The sequence below is a fragment of the Seriola aureovittata genome, chromosome 24 (genome assembly GCF_021018895.1).
Source record: "Seriola aureovittata isolate HTS-2021-v1 ecotype China chromosome 24, ASM2101889v1, whole genome shotgun sequence".
NCBI classification, from domain to species: domain Eukaryota; kingdom Metazoa; phylum Chordata; class Actinopteri; order Carangiformes; family Carangidae; genus Seriola; species Seriola aureovittata.
In genome coordinates this window covers 3,010,783-3,022,794 of record NC_079387.1, presented here as the reverse complement: position 1 = coordinate 3,022,794, position 12,012 = coordinate 3,010,783, and the positions used below count along the sequence as shown (strand labels likewise).

Genomic DNA, 12,012 nt, shown 5'->3' with positions numbered 1-12,012 from the left:
TGTAACACTTCAAAAGGCCCGGCTTCTATGGAAGTCAAAAACAAGCATGTTTTCATCATTACTGGATGGAGCCGATGCTGGACGGTGCTGATGGGTCTGTTCCGGGCTGAGTTCGCCTATCCGTTCCTGTTTAATTAGGGGTGGCTGCAGGGTGCTTACTCTCATTTGACCACTAATAGCACAGTGAAGTGAGAATAAAGAAATAACGCCAAGCCAAAATCAATGGTATACACACAGAAAAGTGCAGTAAAATATAGGTTTACAAGAACATAACATGTTCAAAAGGATTCCTGAATGTTCTTTTGCTGCAGTTACGTCTCTAAAAGCCTCTTTTCACGCTTTTATCTGTATTTTTCTTACAAGTGTAAATCTGAAAACAGAATGTATGCTTTGGATTGTATTTAAACTCCCTTTTAATCTAAACTTGCTTTTTATTTTTCCTCTTCTGCCAGTCATTTATTGACAGAAATAAGTTAGTGAGTGGGCCCAGTCTTGACTAATTCAGGCTTGCATGTTAAATGCCATCCTCCCCTGCTCACTACTGCTTTTATAACACTTCCTGCTACATACTTTACAGATGATGCAGCTGGAGGATCACAGTGTAGTTTTCACAGTTTACCAGTCACTCTTCTCATGAAACATACAGTAGAATATCTTAAAATTAAAATAAAAAGTGTGGTGCGTAACGTAAGAAAACAAACTTCTTATCTGCACAAACTTGTGAGAGGAATTTCTATTGTGTTTTTGCCAAGTGTGAAGTTTTCTATTTTGAACCTCTTCAGATGATTTTCTGCAATTTATGGTATTTTTTTTTTCTCAACATTTCTCTTAAGGCTGCCAAGGTTTCACTTCTCTGATGTGTCAAAAGATAAACTGCCCAGAGGGAGACCAGGTATGTTATTAAGGAATGGGAAGGACGGATGGAAGAGACAAATAGTTCAAGAGGGATGGATCTACAGGGAAAGCAGCCGTTCGAAAACATCACTCTCGGAGAACATCTTCATGTTATGAGACACGAGGGAGACATGAGTTACGGCTCCTCTGGCAGTTAAAGAGGGTTTTTCTGGACAAGGTGGAGAAAGTCGAGCATTTTCCCCTTGAGATTCATGACTGGTTTGAAAAGTGTGATGCCAGGGCAAGAGCAGCAGGTTCAAAGTTATGTCATGTCTTCAAATGAAATTCAGAAAGTGTTTTGGTATGGACAAGAAAGGTGTTTAATTTTGGATACGGTAGTGAAACTGCATTCCTTTCTGTTGTTTTGGCTCTTTAGTGGGAGACAGGACATACAAGCCTTGCGACCTCTTGACCATTCATGTTTAACTGCCATCCTCTTGTTAGCTCAACGTCAGAGGTGAGTGATTGCCGTCATCAGTCTGCATCCTCTCTCAAAGGGTGTCAGAAAGAAAAAGTGTGAGAAAAAGTGAAGGGAACGCAAAGACAGCGCGAAGAAAAATAAGAAAAACCGAAATAAAGAAGACATTTCCTGCAAACATTCTTCTTGACCAACTGCTCTACTTTATCTCTTGCGATGCCAAAGCAGATGCATGTTACGCTGAAAGAGAGAAAACACGTGTTTGCCCAGTTGCTCTGCGTCTCTCTCTCTCTCTCTCTCTCTGACTCTGCCGCCGCAAATCACGACTCGTCGGGTCATGAAAAGGCTCCCGGGCCTCAAACGGCAACTCACATGAACTCTGTCTGTCCCGCTCCCATGGGAGCAACGTTCCCAGGAGTGTGTAGCGGACTAGCCTACATCCAAAAAACATGCAGAGAAAAGCATTTTCAGCTGAAGTGACATCCAAGAATCCCTTCATGTAGTAGCTGCACAACTCGGGTTCCAGCAGCCTTTTTATGAGCTACAAACACTAAAGTTCAGCTTGAGGTCATCCTTCTGAAGACTTATTTTAAGACATGAAAGAATGCAAAGAATTGGAAATTTAAATAACTTACTGAACATTATCAACCACCCACCCCCCCAACCCCCTCCTTAAAAAAGACTCTGAATCTGAAAATCTCTTACCTGCACACCGGTGCCACTTTTTTCTCACACTCTCTTCTCTCCCCCCTCTGCCTTGTTTCTACCTCTTCATTCTCCCAGCCTTCAGACCCCCCTCCAGGAGAGAAAGAGGGCAAGAGAGGGAGTAGGCCTACCAAATACAGACTCTCTCCTCCTCCTCCTCCTCCCTCTCCTCCTACTCCTCCTCCTCCACCCCTCTCACTCAAAACAACAGCAGTAATCCCAAACGCGTGCCAGAGAGCTACTGAACTCGATTCTGTGTAAATGCGTGCGCGCATGTGGATGTCTGTGCAGCCTCTGGACAGGACCAGGATACAGTCTTCATACTGCTGGCTTTAGTTCCCCCTGTCAACTGCCAAGAAGTTTTGAAACACGCTATATAAGGCCAAGAAAGTGGCTTGGGGCTCCTTACAATTCCGGTACCCAAAACGAGAGAGCAAAAGCCATCCGGGGGCAGACAGTAACTGTATCCCTCTGTATCCCTCCCTCTGCTAGCTCTCTCTGTCTGTTTCCCTCTCTCTCTCTCTCTCTCTCTCTCTCTCTTCACCCTGCCTTCTTTTCCTCACAGACTTCTCTGTAGTTGTTGACACATGCTCGACAGAGAGAGGGAGAGGGAAACTGGGAGAGAGAGAATAACTTTTCTGTTCTTGTTTCTACACTGCAAAAATTCTTCAGCTCATATTTGCTAGTAATAAATTCTGATGTTGACTTACACATATGGGACTTATATGCTATACATGTAAAAAAAAAAAATTGCTGACATTTTCTGTCAAATTCTTTTTTTAAAAAATTAAAACCCAAATATGTAAAAAAAAAATGGTGACTGTCTGAATCTTGGAGCCCTAGTTTTTCCTGTTGACAGTTGCCGTCTGTAACATGCACAATGACTCAAGAGCAAAAACACTAGTTCAGCACATACCACCCATACTTTTTAAAGTACTTGGGAGGGAAGTATTTGCCAACCTCCCGTTGGGTTTTGGGGTGAACTTAGCTCTTGACCTCCAGACCAGTACCGAGGTAAATTGGGCCATCAGTCATCTGCTAGCACCCGGTTATTAGGTCGCCCGTACGGTTTGTCTGCCAGTGCTATCTCCCGACCACTGCGCTGCATCTATACCGCTGAAGGGCGTCGCTATGGAGACATGCTGTGATGGCTCTTTGATGTGACGTGTTTGCGTCGGGGAAACAGACTTGCCTCTGTGAAGGGCTGCAGAGGAATGAGGAGGCTTGGCTCTGTGTGTGTGTGTGTGTGTGTGTGTGCGTGCGTGCGTGTGTGTGTATCCCATCATTTTCTCTCTCCCTCACCCTCTACCTCTCTCTCTTGCTCTACCTTTTTCACTTTCATGCTTGGATGGCTCCTCTCTTTTCCATGCCAACATTCTTGAGCGCTCCTCATCCCTGCTTCTAAGCACGTCTTACTGTGTTTTTGGTTTTGCTCCATGCACTTTCTCCTTTTGGAAGATAAAGCAGAAAAAAGGAGAACCTTAGAAGGAAAAAAAGCCTCCACAACACTATTAAAAAACAGTCATGGAATCCTGGTGGGGGAAAAAGTAAATTTAGCAACTCAAATCACATGTACTGATCACTTTAGACCGAGTTAAATAAATAGTCCCAAGTTTTACAGTAGGTGATAAAATGGGGGTGCACCCGTGCCTCTTGTAACATTAAGGAACTTCTGGGTTGCATTTTATAGAGCATATCATTTGCCAGAGGTCTAATTAAAGGCCTCTCTCTCAGTTTTCACACATCCACAGATGTTAGGATGTGGATTAAAATGTTAGACGCCAGGATTAAAACCTAAACCTCAAAACACTTGACCTCAAAATTCTACACCGGAGGAGGGCCCGGCTTATTTAAAGTCAGGCTTAGTGGAGTTTGGAATGTGCGTGAACGGACTCAGAGACAAACAAATCAGCTTTAAAGTCAAGTTTAGAACGGTAAAAGCAGTTTGACGTTTACAGGTGCAGAGCCTGAGTTTTCCGATTCTCTTTCTTTCTCTAAAATGCTGAGCTGTTTCTTTCACATCAGTGTTTGTGTGTTATGTAAGAAGAGAGTGAGCTGGCAGGCAGGGATTTTCAGGCCGCTAGAGATTAAACGAGACCATCTCAGTCTGCTCACAGCAATAATATCCCCAGGATTTTCTTTTGTATGACAAAGGAGTTATTAGATCTTCTAAAAATAGAAATTCGACATGTGACTGGATTTGCAGAACGTTAACAACTTTAAAACAAGGGGTGCACTACCGAAGCTTCACGCCCAACAGGTTGCTCCATTGTTGATTGACACACTAGAGAATGCAAAGGTTACTATGAACAATGCATATGTGGCATAAAAATATGATGCTTGCAGAAAACGCTGCTCTTTATCCGTGCGATTGTGAAGTCGAAATGCATCAACAGGAATATGCTCCGTTCGTTTTTTTGATATTTCTGACACCCGCTGTTATTTTGATCTCGAACTGCAACTGTGACTCACTTCCAAGTCGTCCTGTTTCACTCCCGCTGCTGCTCCAAGATCTGTGAACATCTACAACTGCAGGAAGTGGAAAAGCCTGATTGCGAGGGCACTTTGTTCGGCTCCAGCTGACTGCAGCGATAAGTAAACAAGTCCAGAGATTTTTAAATATACTCGCTGAACAAAAAACTTGCCAGTGGTCCAATGATGAAAACAGTGAATGCTGTGGCGGGGTGGTAGCACTTAGAAATGGTCTCTAAATCCAGAGGCGAATCTGGGTTATAGGTCAGCGGTTCCCTACCTGGTCCAGGACTGACCTTTACTGTCATTATTAGAACACAATAAAAAACTGGCCTCGCATGTATCAATCCCTACTTATTTTTGGTCCATTGAAGAATCTGCTTAAGACAGATCCAAGTAGACTGGACAATAGATGATTGACAGGTCTCTCTTTTTGCTCAGAGATGAACCCTTCCTGCACTCGACTCGCAGCCATTGGGCTCTTTCACACTGGAAAAAAGAAGTCTGCAAGTCAAGAAATGTCACTCTTCTCCAGACTTATCTCCAAAATCAGAAAATTTAGGGTCAATTTAGGCCAGTCAATTACTGAATCATGCTGTTTTTGATGTCTACAACACCCACTTGAAGCACTTTTTCATGTGGTTTTGGAGTTTCGGGGGAAGCACTGAGTCATGAAAAGACTTATCGATTCCTCACAGTTTGCTTGTTTGTGATGCACAGCTTAACTTGCCTCAATTAAACGTGATGTGTTCCAGACTCAACTCTTGGAGCAAAATCTAAGCTTGCCAGATACAGACAAGAAAGAAATCTATCTGGTGGGACAGGTAGAATTGCAGCAGCAGCACATCTGGCATGTCAAACAAGACCACACTGAATTCAGCAGAAACACACAAACATGTAAACAGCAGTTGTATAAAATGAAGTCACGACACTCTCCTGCGCCGTTGTTTACATGAGGAGTATTCGAACCTCTTGCGCTCTCGCTCGTCTTTGTCCAACCTCTTCCCATCATTCCTCTCTGGCCCTACCTTTCCCTGCCAAACCTCGCCTGTGTCTTCCAACCCGAACAGCACAAACCACTGCAGCCTCATTCCAGGAGGCTCCTCCAAGACATGGCAGGGATAAATCATAAGGAATAATGAGGGCTTGTTTCCACGGAGGGTGAGAGAGAACAGAGAGCTGCACAGACACTCAGCTATCCAGTCATCACAAGAAAAACAGACATACACGGATACTGACGGTATGTTACTGACGGAGTGGATTGCATACTATGATGCAACAGTGCAAACTGAACTCTGAATCCAGGCACTGGGAATGCATGAGTCTACATGTGACCCTAAATAAAGCAGTCGGAGATAACCATGGCATACATGCAAATTGCCATGGCGATGACACGCATATATGATGTACAAGTCAAACGGGCGCACACACACTGCTGTGCTGGACATAAACCGCAGGTGAGGTTGTGAGGATTTATCTGCAGGACCACTGCAAAGAGACTGAAGTTGATTCTGAAGGGGTCGCTGGACATTTTTTAATGTCTATATGTCTCTAAAAAAAATCCTATAAGCCAGTCAGTCTGAGAGAGAAAATCACCAGCCTGTCCCAAGTAGACATACATCTATAATATGCATAAAGGCTCACAATTTAAGCCATTGAAACTGCTGCATGAGATATGTTTTAATTTCAACACGTCCAAGGCCTAATAACCACCAGCGAGTAGTTTGTACCTCTGATAAATTTAAATTCTTACTAAAAATCATTTAATTTATTGCACCAAACTTTCCCCTACATGACTGAAAATGCCTCAGGGAACCCACAGCCTGTGAGTCAGGTATGAAGACCCGACACACCAGACTCCCGTCTCACAGAGAAGCCTCTGTCTCCAACCCACAACTTGGGTGTCCAGCCAGCTTTTCAGGCAGTATCCCAGCCACAACGTCCCCTGTTTCCCCCTACGAGCCTCCACCTCAACGCAGACACCCATAAGAAGCACATTGAGGTCACCACAGTCCGTCTCCTGTACGCTGCGGGACAGGAACGCATCTGTCGCAGCGTTCTCTGGGCTCCAATAACAGACGTTCACACAGAGATGGTTGCGGTTGGACGGAAAGGAAAACAGAAAATGAAGGGTAGCCAGAAACTATTAGCCATTCCTCATCAAGGCACATTACTGGACATTTGTCTCTTGGATGTTCTGCAAAGACATTTTCATAAGCTTTATGAGTTAATGATGGAACCGCATGCGGTCACAGATATTCAAAGTTTAGCAGGATGAGGCTGAGAAAGGGAAACAAATCACTGATCGCTGCACTGACAACAAGATTACAGGGACGCTGGCAAAATATTTTATGGGTTTCAAAGGTGCAATAAATCAGATTCTTTACTGCCCAAGTGAAAGGAACATCATACTGTATATCTGCTTCAGAAACTCACTTTGCACCTCCTCCATTCGTAGTCACAAGACATTTATGCCCTCGGTTTAATGAAGCAAATGAAAAAAGTAGCTGTGCTCTTACAATATTTACCAGGGTGATAAAACAGTGATACTCTTACTTGATATTTCTTGATGTCACTTACAGTACAGTAGACCGTTCCATGTGGTTGCAGTTCCTCCGCTCACCATCAGATGTCAGTAAATGTCACTAAATGCTTCTATGTGCCAGAATACTGCTGACCATTGAGAACCTTGTGAGTGGCAAACCACAAAATAAATCAAATCAAATCAAATCTGTAAACATTTCTAATTATCTTTTACATTTTAAATATTAATTTAAATGCTCAATAGTATTGTCAACTGTTTCCTCCAGACAGGTGGTTTAAATGCTATTTCAAACACATATGAGTATTATTCTAGGGAACTAAATCCCTTTTATTCTAAATTTGTATTTTCAGTCATTTAAAGAAACTGAATCTGATAAATGTTAGAATCTACCTTGTAAAGGCATATGATTATTAAAAAACATGTTTCATTTTAAAACCATCTAAATCATTACATAATTATGAAAGCACTAACTCTGACCTTTAAGTACTTTCCATTACTTTTGTCCATCCTAAAGTGCAATTAAATGACTTCATTATGTGAAGCATATGTAGCCATTAAGGGATAGTGGGAGTGGTGCAGATACTTAGTATAAACACTCATTAAAACCAAACTCATCAAAATGACATAAAAACATAGAGACGCAACATAAAACGTAACAACACTACCAGTAAAACATTCAGACAACTGTCTCTTCACGTCCTGGTTACTGTACAGCATTAACAAAACAAAAAAAAAGGGAAGTTGCGGCAGCGTGAAATAATAAACACATGAAATGAAATCAGTGCAGCAGTGCAGCGGTTATCTTCAAGTCTGGTGAACTACAAAACCGCCGGCGACAACCTCATCGTGCTTCATGACAAATTTACTGTTCAAGGTCTGTACGGAGTCAGCCGAAGAAAGCCTGAATCCACACTTGTATTTGCACAAAGAATGGACGTTTCCGCACTTTTACGACCTGAAACAATCCTGTTTATTTATTTAAGGGGCCATTTGATTGGATGAAGCCAACATAAATGTTATCCAATTTTGGGATTAGCAGGATTAGAGAATTTGTGGCAACATTTTATGATCTCTCTGCTGCTGTCAATATTATTATCCACTATTATCTGCCCCTCCCACCGTTTTCTCATCTCAGACACACACACCTCTTGCTCCTCCTCCTTCAAAAACATTTCCTGTCTAATGTCTATCACCACCAGAATGAATGACTCATGATTCTGGCTGTCCTGATTGTTCCCCCAAATGCCACCACAAATGGCTTTGCCTGGTTTTAGAGGTATTTGGCAGAGTTCTCCTCACTCAGGAGGGGTTCGGGAACACACAGCTTTTGTTCCTACAGTAATATTTGGGTACAGCGATGGCTGTGGGGATGTTTTTGGGGGAACAGGGGGTAGGAAGTAAGAATGGGGGGGGGGGGGGGGGGGGGGGGCAAAGACAGGAGAGGAAAGGAAGAAGAGAGACATTACAACATTTCTCCCCACCAGTCACAACTAAAACCACTAAGAATAGACTTGTTACGCTCTTCCCCTCCTCCCTTTTCCTCCCTTGTCTCGGGTATTCATTCCTCCCTTCCTTCCTTTTCATTTCCTCCCCCCCCGTGCGTTCTTCCCCTTTCCACTGCAGATTGGGATCAAATGTGGTGAGATTGACTGTGAAGAGGTGGAAACGTTGAATACGCGATTCGATGCAAGGAAGCAGCGACGTTGGCTTTACTTCCTCTCATGATGCTCTCACATTATTCTGTTTTCTATCAGTCAGTGTATGAACAATGTTTCTCGTCACTTCTTTTTGTGCAAATAAATCTATGAATGTACCGTTGTTTGTACTGCAGAAGTATTTTAGATATATCAAAACAAAAAAGTCTGTTAAATACACATATGCATGGATGAATATGGGTGTGAGCTTGCATAGAAGTATGAATTTGCATGTGAGTGTGGCAGTGTCGATGTGCACATATTGGCATATGTTGCATAGGTAAAAAAACAAAAAAACAAGTAATAATAAGCAGTAAAAGATGTTAAGTGTCTTACCTTTACTTCACATTTTTTATGACAGGACAACCGGCACGCTGGAAGAAAAGAGACAAATGTCATTTAAACATGCGAGAACAGGCAAAAGAATCACAGCTGAATGTCATTGAACAGTAAAAACACACGAATATGAGCACAATCTCCACGGGAGATCAATTGCATGACAAAGAGTAAACACCTGTTTTACATGTGAAGTGCTCAGAAAGAAAAAGAACCCTTTGATATTTCTGAACTGAACATTTCTGCTGAGTCCACAGTGTGTGTGTGTGTGTGTGTGTGTGTGTGTGTGTGTGTGTGTGTGTGTGTGTGTGTGTGTGTGAGACGCTAACATGCTGTTGTGCTGCCCCCAAGTGGCCACATAAAGCAAACAAGCTTTTACACAGAGGTGTTAGACTGATAGAAACGTGTTATAAAAAGCTGTTAAATTAGCTCTAAACTATGAGTGGATGTTTCCTAAAAGAGGTTTAAGTATGAATTAGACAAGTTAAATTTTTTATATCATCATGAGAAACTGAGACAGAGCGAGAGTGTGTCGACCTCCAAGGCATGTAATAGTCATACTTTGACGTCTGGGCAGGTACGACCCTTGACCCTCCACACCTGCTGTCAACCTAGGTGGTCCCCAGGTGGTGTGTTTGTGTGTGTGTGTGTGTGTGTGTGTGTGTGTGTGTGTGTGTGTTTGTGTGTGTGTGTCTAAATGTATGTTTGTGATATATGAGCAGAACAAGTGAGGAAATAAAAAAAGGGACGGTGGTGTGGGTGCTGGGTGGTGAGAGGGGTGAAAGACTTTCTCTGGGTGGTCTTAAGGAGAAGGAGACTGTTAGAAAAACACTCTCCGGGTTAATTAAGGTAATCCTGTGTAATGGTGATAAATGGATTACTTGGTCATTTTGTATGTGGAGTGCTGATTGGTGATTATTTGGAGATGGTCAATCTTTAAGGGAATATTTGCCCGTCCAATCAGAGAAGCAGCTGTCCAAACCAGTGTAAAAGTTTTCACTTAACTCTGAAAGGTGTTAACACATTAAAACTGTGCTGACATGGGGGGAATTCATAAAACTTGCTGTAAAACTCAAGTATTTGTTACATCTACAGCTCGGAAATCACGTTCAAGAAACGTCTGTGCAGCCTCAGTATAAATTCCAAATATTAAATGCATCATTAAATCCATAATGAACTGCGTGAACTGCATTTCTTTCTTTTGTTTATGCAAAGAACTGCCCAAAACTAATTTTCTTTGCATTGCATCTTGGAAACATGGAGCCGATCCACGCAGGCATCAAAGGGACTCATTATCATCGTATGGTTTTATACTCTGTTAATGAGTCCCACTTATCCACAGGAGGTGCAAACCTAATCTCACACTGCTTCAGCTCAGAAAACAGCAAAGGAAAACATGCAAAGACCAAGTAAACAAACCAGAAACAGAAAGCCCGCGTGTGCATACTTGACATTTTTGACACGTTGCAGGTGTTGTTGGAAAATCTGGGATCTCTATTAGAATTTAAAATTAAGTTCTGTGGATCTGAGTCATGTTTGGCTGCACAGCATGAATTTGTAACGAATCAGTAAGGTTTACAGGTACGGTCTGCAACATTTCGGGAAATATGCTGGTTCACATTCTCGCGGAAGGTTAAATGAGAAGATGTAGATGACGAATGCGCAGCACATCGTCTAATTGCCACGTCTTATTTATTGGCCGCAAGCAACCTAGCAACGTGGCCTTTTCATGGGGCACCTAGCAACACGTCTTTGTAACCGCAAAGAACAGGAAGGACGCTTAGACAAACGTGTGTCCAGAGGTTTTTGCTCGGGAACATACGCCACAGTCATTTTTTGCTGAATACACAAGCACGAGTTTCTGCACATATTGCCACTGCAGGACTTAAGGAGGCAGTTTTGAGCTTTTAGCTGGATGACTTGAAGATTTACCATTTGTCAGGGAGAGCTTAATGCACTCTCCTGTATTTTAACATAGAGGATGGATGAACAAAAGACGGATGAAAGGGAAAGTAATTCTCCTATGCTCCCCTTTGCACTCTCTTTCCTTTGTTTTCCATGTATATCTCTCAATCCCCACATACCCCAATTTCTCTCTCTTTATCCCGCCTAGCTCCCCCCCACCCCCTCCCACCCTTCATCCCTCTCTCCCCCTTTTCCCTCTTATCTAGGCTAATGCAGCAGCAGCCATGCTAATTTTAACAGCAAATCCTCAGCCAAAGCCCCATACAGGCCCGCTCTCCTACTGCTGGGCTTCTGTGTGTTTGTCAGCTCTGCCTCTGCTAAAGACGCTGTGTTTGTAGTTCAAAAAGGAAGAAAAAGGGAGAGGGAGTGAAAGTGTGTGAAGAGAGATGGAGGGAGAGAAAAGAAGGAAGAAAGAGAGGAAAATGTGAGGCTGCCCGGGAGTCCTCTAACGTTAATGTCCCCCGGACTTTTCTTGGAGAGACAATAAAACCTTTAGTTCTTCTAAAATTAGAATCAAAAACATGTGACTGGACTGTGGAGGAAGAGACTGGAGGCTGGGGCTTAAAGGGAGGGAGGGAGAGGGGGAAGAAAGTGCAGCCATATACTGCACTTATATATATACTGCAGTCAAATAAAAGAGAGAGACACTTTGACAGAGACGTATGTAGAGTACATATGGAATTTGAAAGGTGTAGCAGTTTTGGAGTGTGGCGCAATCCATCAAAAATTGACGAACGGTGATTTAACCTACATTTGCTGTTGTAAAAACCTGATATCTGAGAGGCCTTTCCCGGGAAAAATCCTCCGCTGACATCGACTGATGCAGCTTTATGTTTCTAGCAGCAACAACAGCTGCCACAAACAATTTCTATCATCGCAAACTTCAGATTTTCACTTGGTTGGACCAAACAGGGAATCTGAAGACTTCACATTGTGTTCATATTCTGACATTAAATATGGTAACATACTCTTAAACTCTCTCC

At 42.8% G+C, this 12,012-nt stretch overlaps 1 protein-coding gene across 11 annotated transcripts in view; it reads right to left on the bottom strand.

Annotated features, from left to right (window-relative positions):
- Positions 1 to 12,012, bottom strand: part of tns1a (tensin 1a) — an 85,963-nt gene that overhangs the window by 49,538 nt on the left and 24,413 nt on the right. For 10 of the 11 annotated variants that reach the window (XR_008826741.1, XM_056370116.1, XM_056370107.1 and 7 more), the window contains exon 3: positions 9,065 to 9,102. Coding sequence is in view for 8 of the 11 variants with exons in the window: in XM_056370107.1 (XP_056226082.1) it covers positions 9,065 to 9,102 (38 nt within the window). In the remaining 3 variants the exon portion in view is untranslated. Of the gene's footprint in view, positions 1 to 2,017; positions 2,194 to 9,064; positions 9,103 to 12,012 lie in introns of those variants that run through there. The other variant, XM_056370115.1, reaches the window with a different exon arrangement.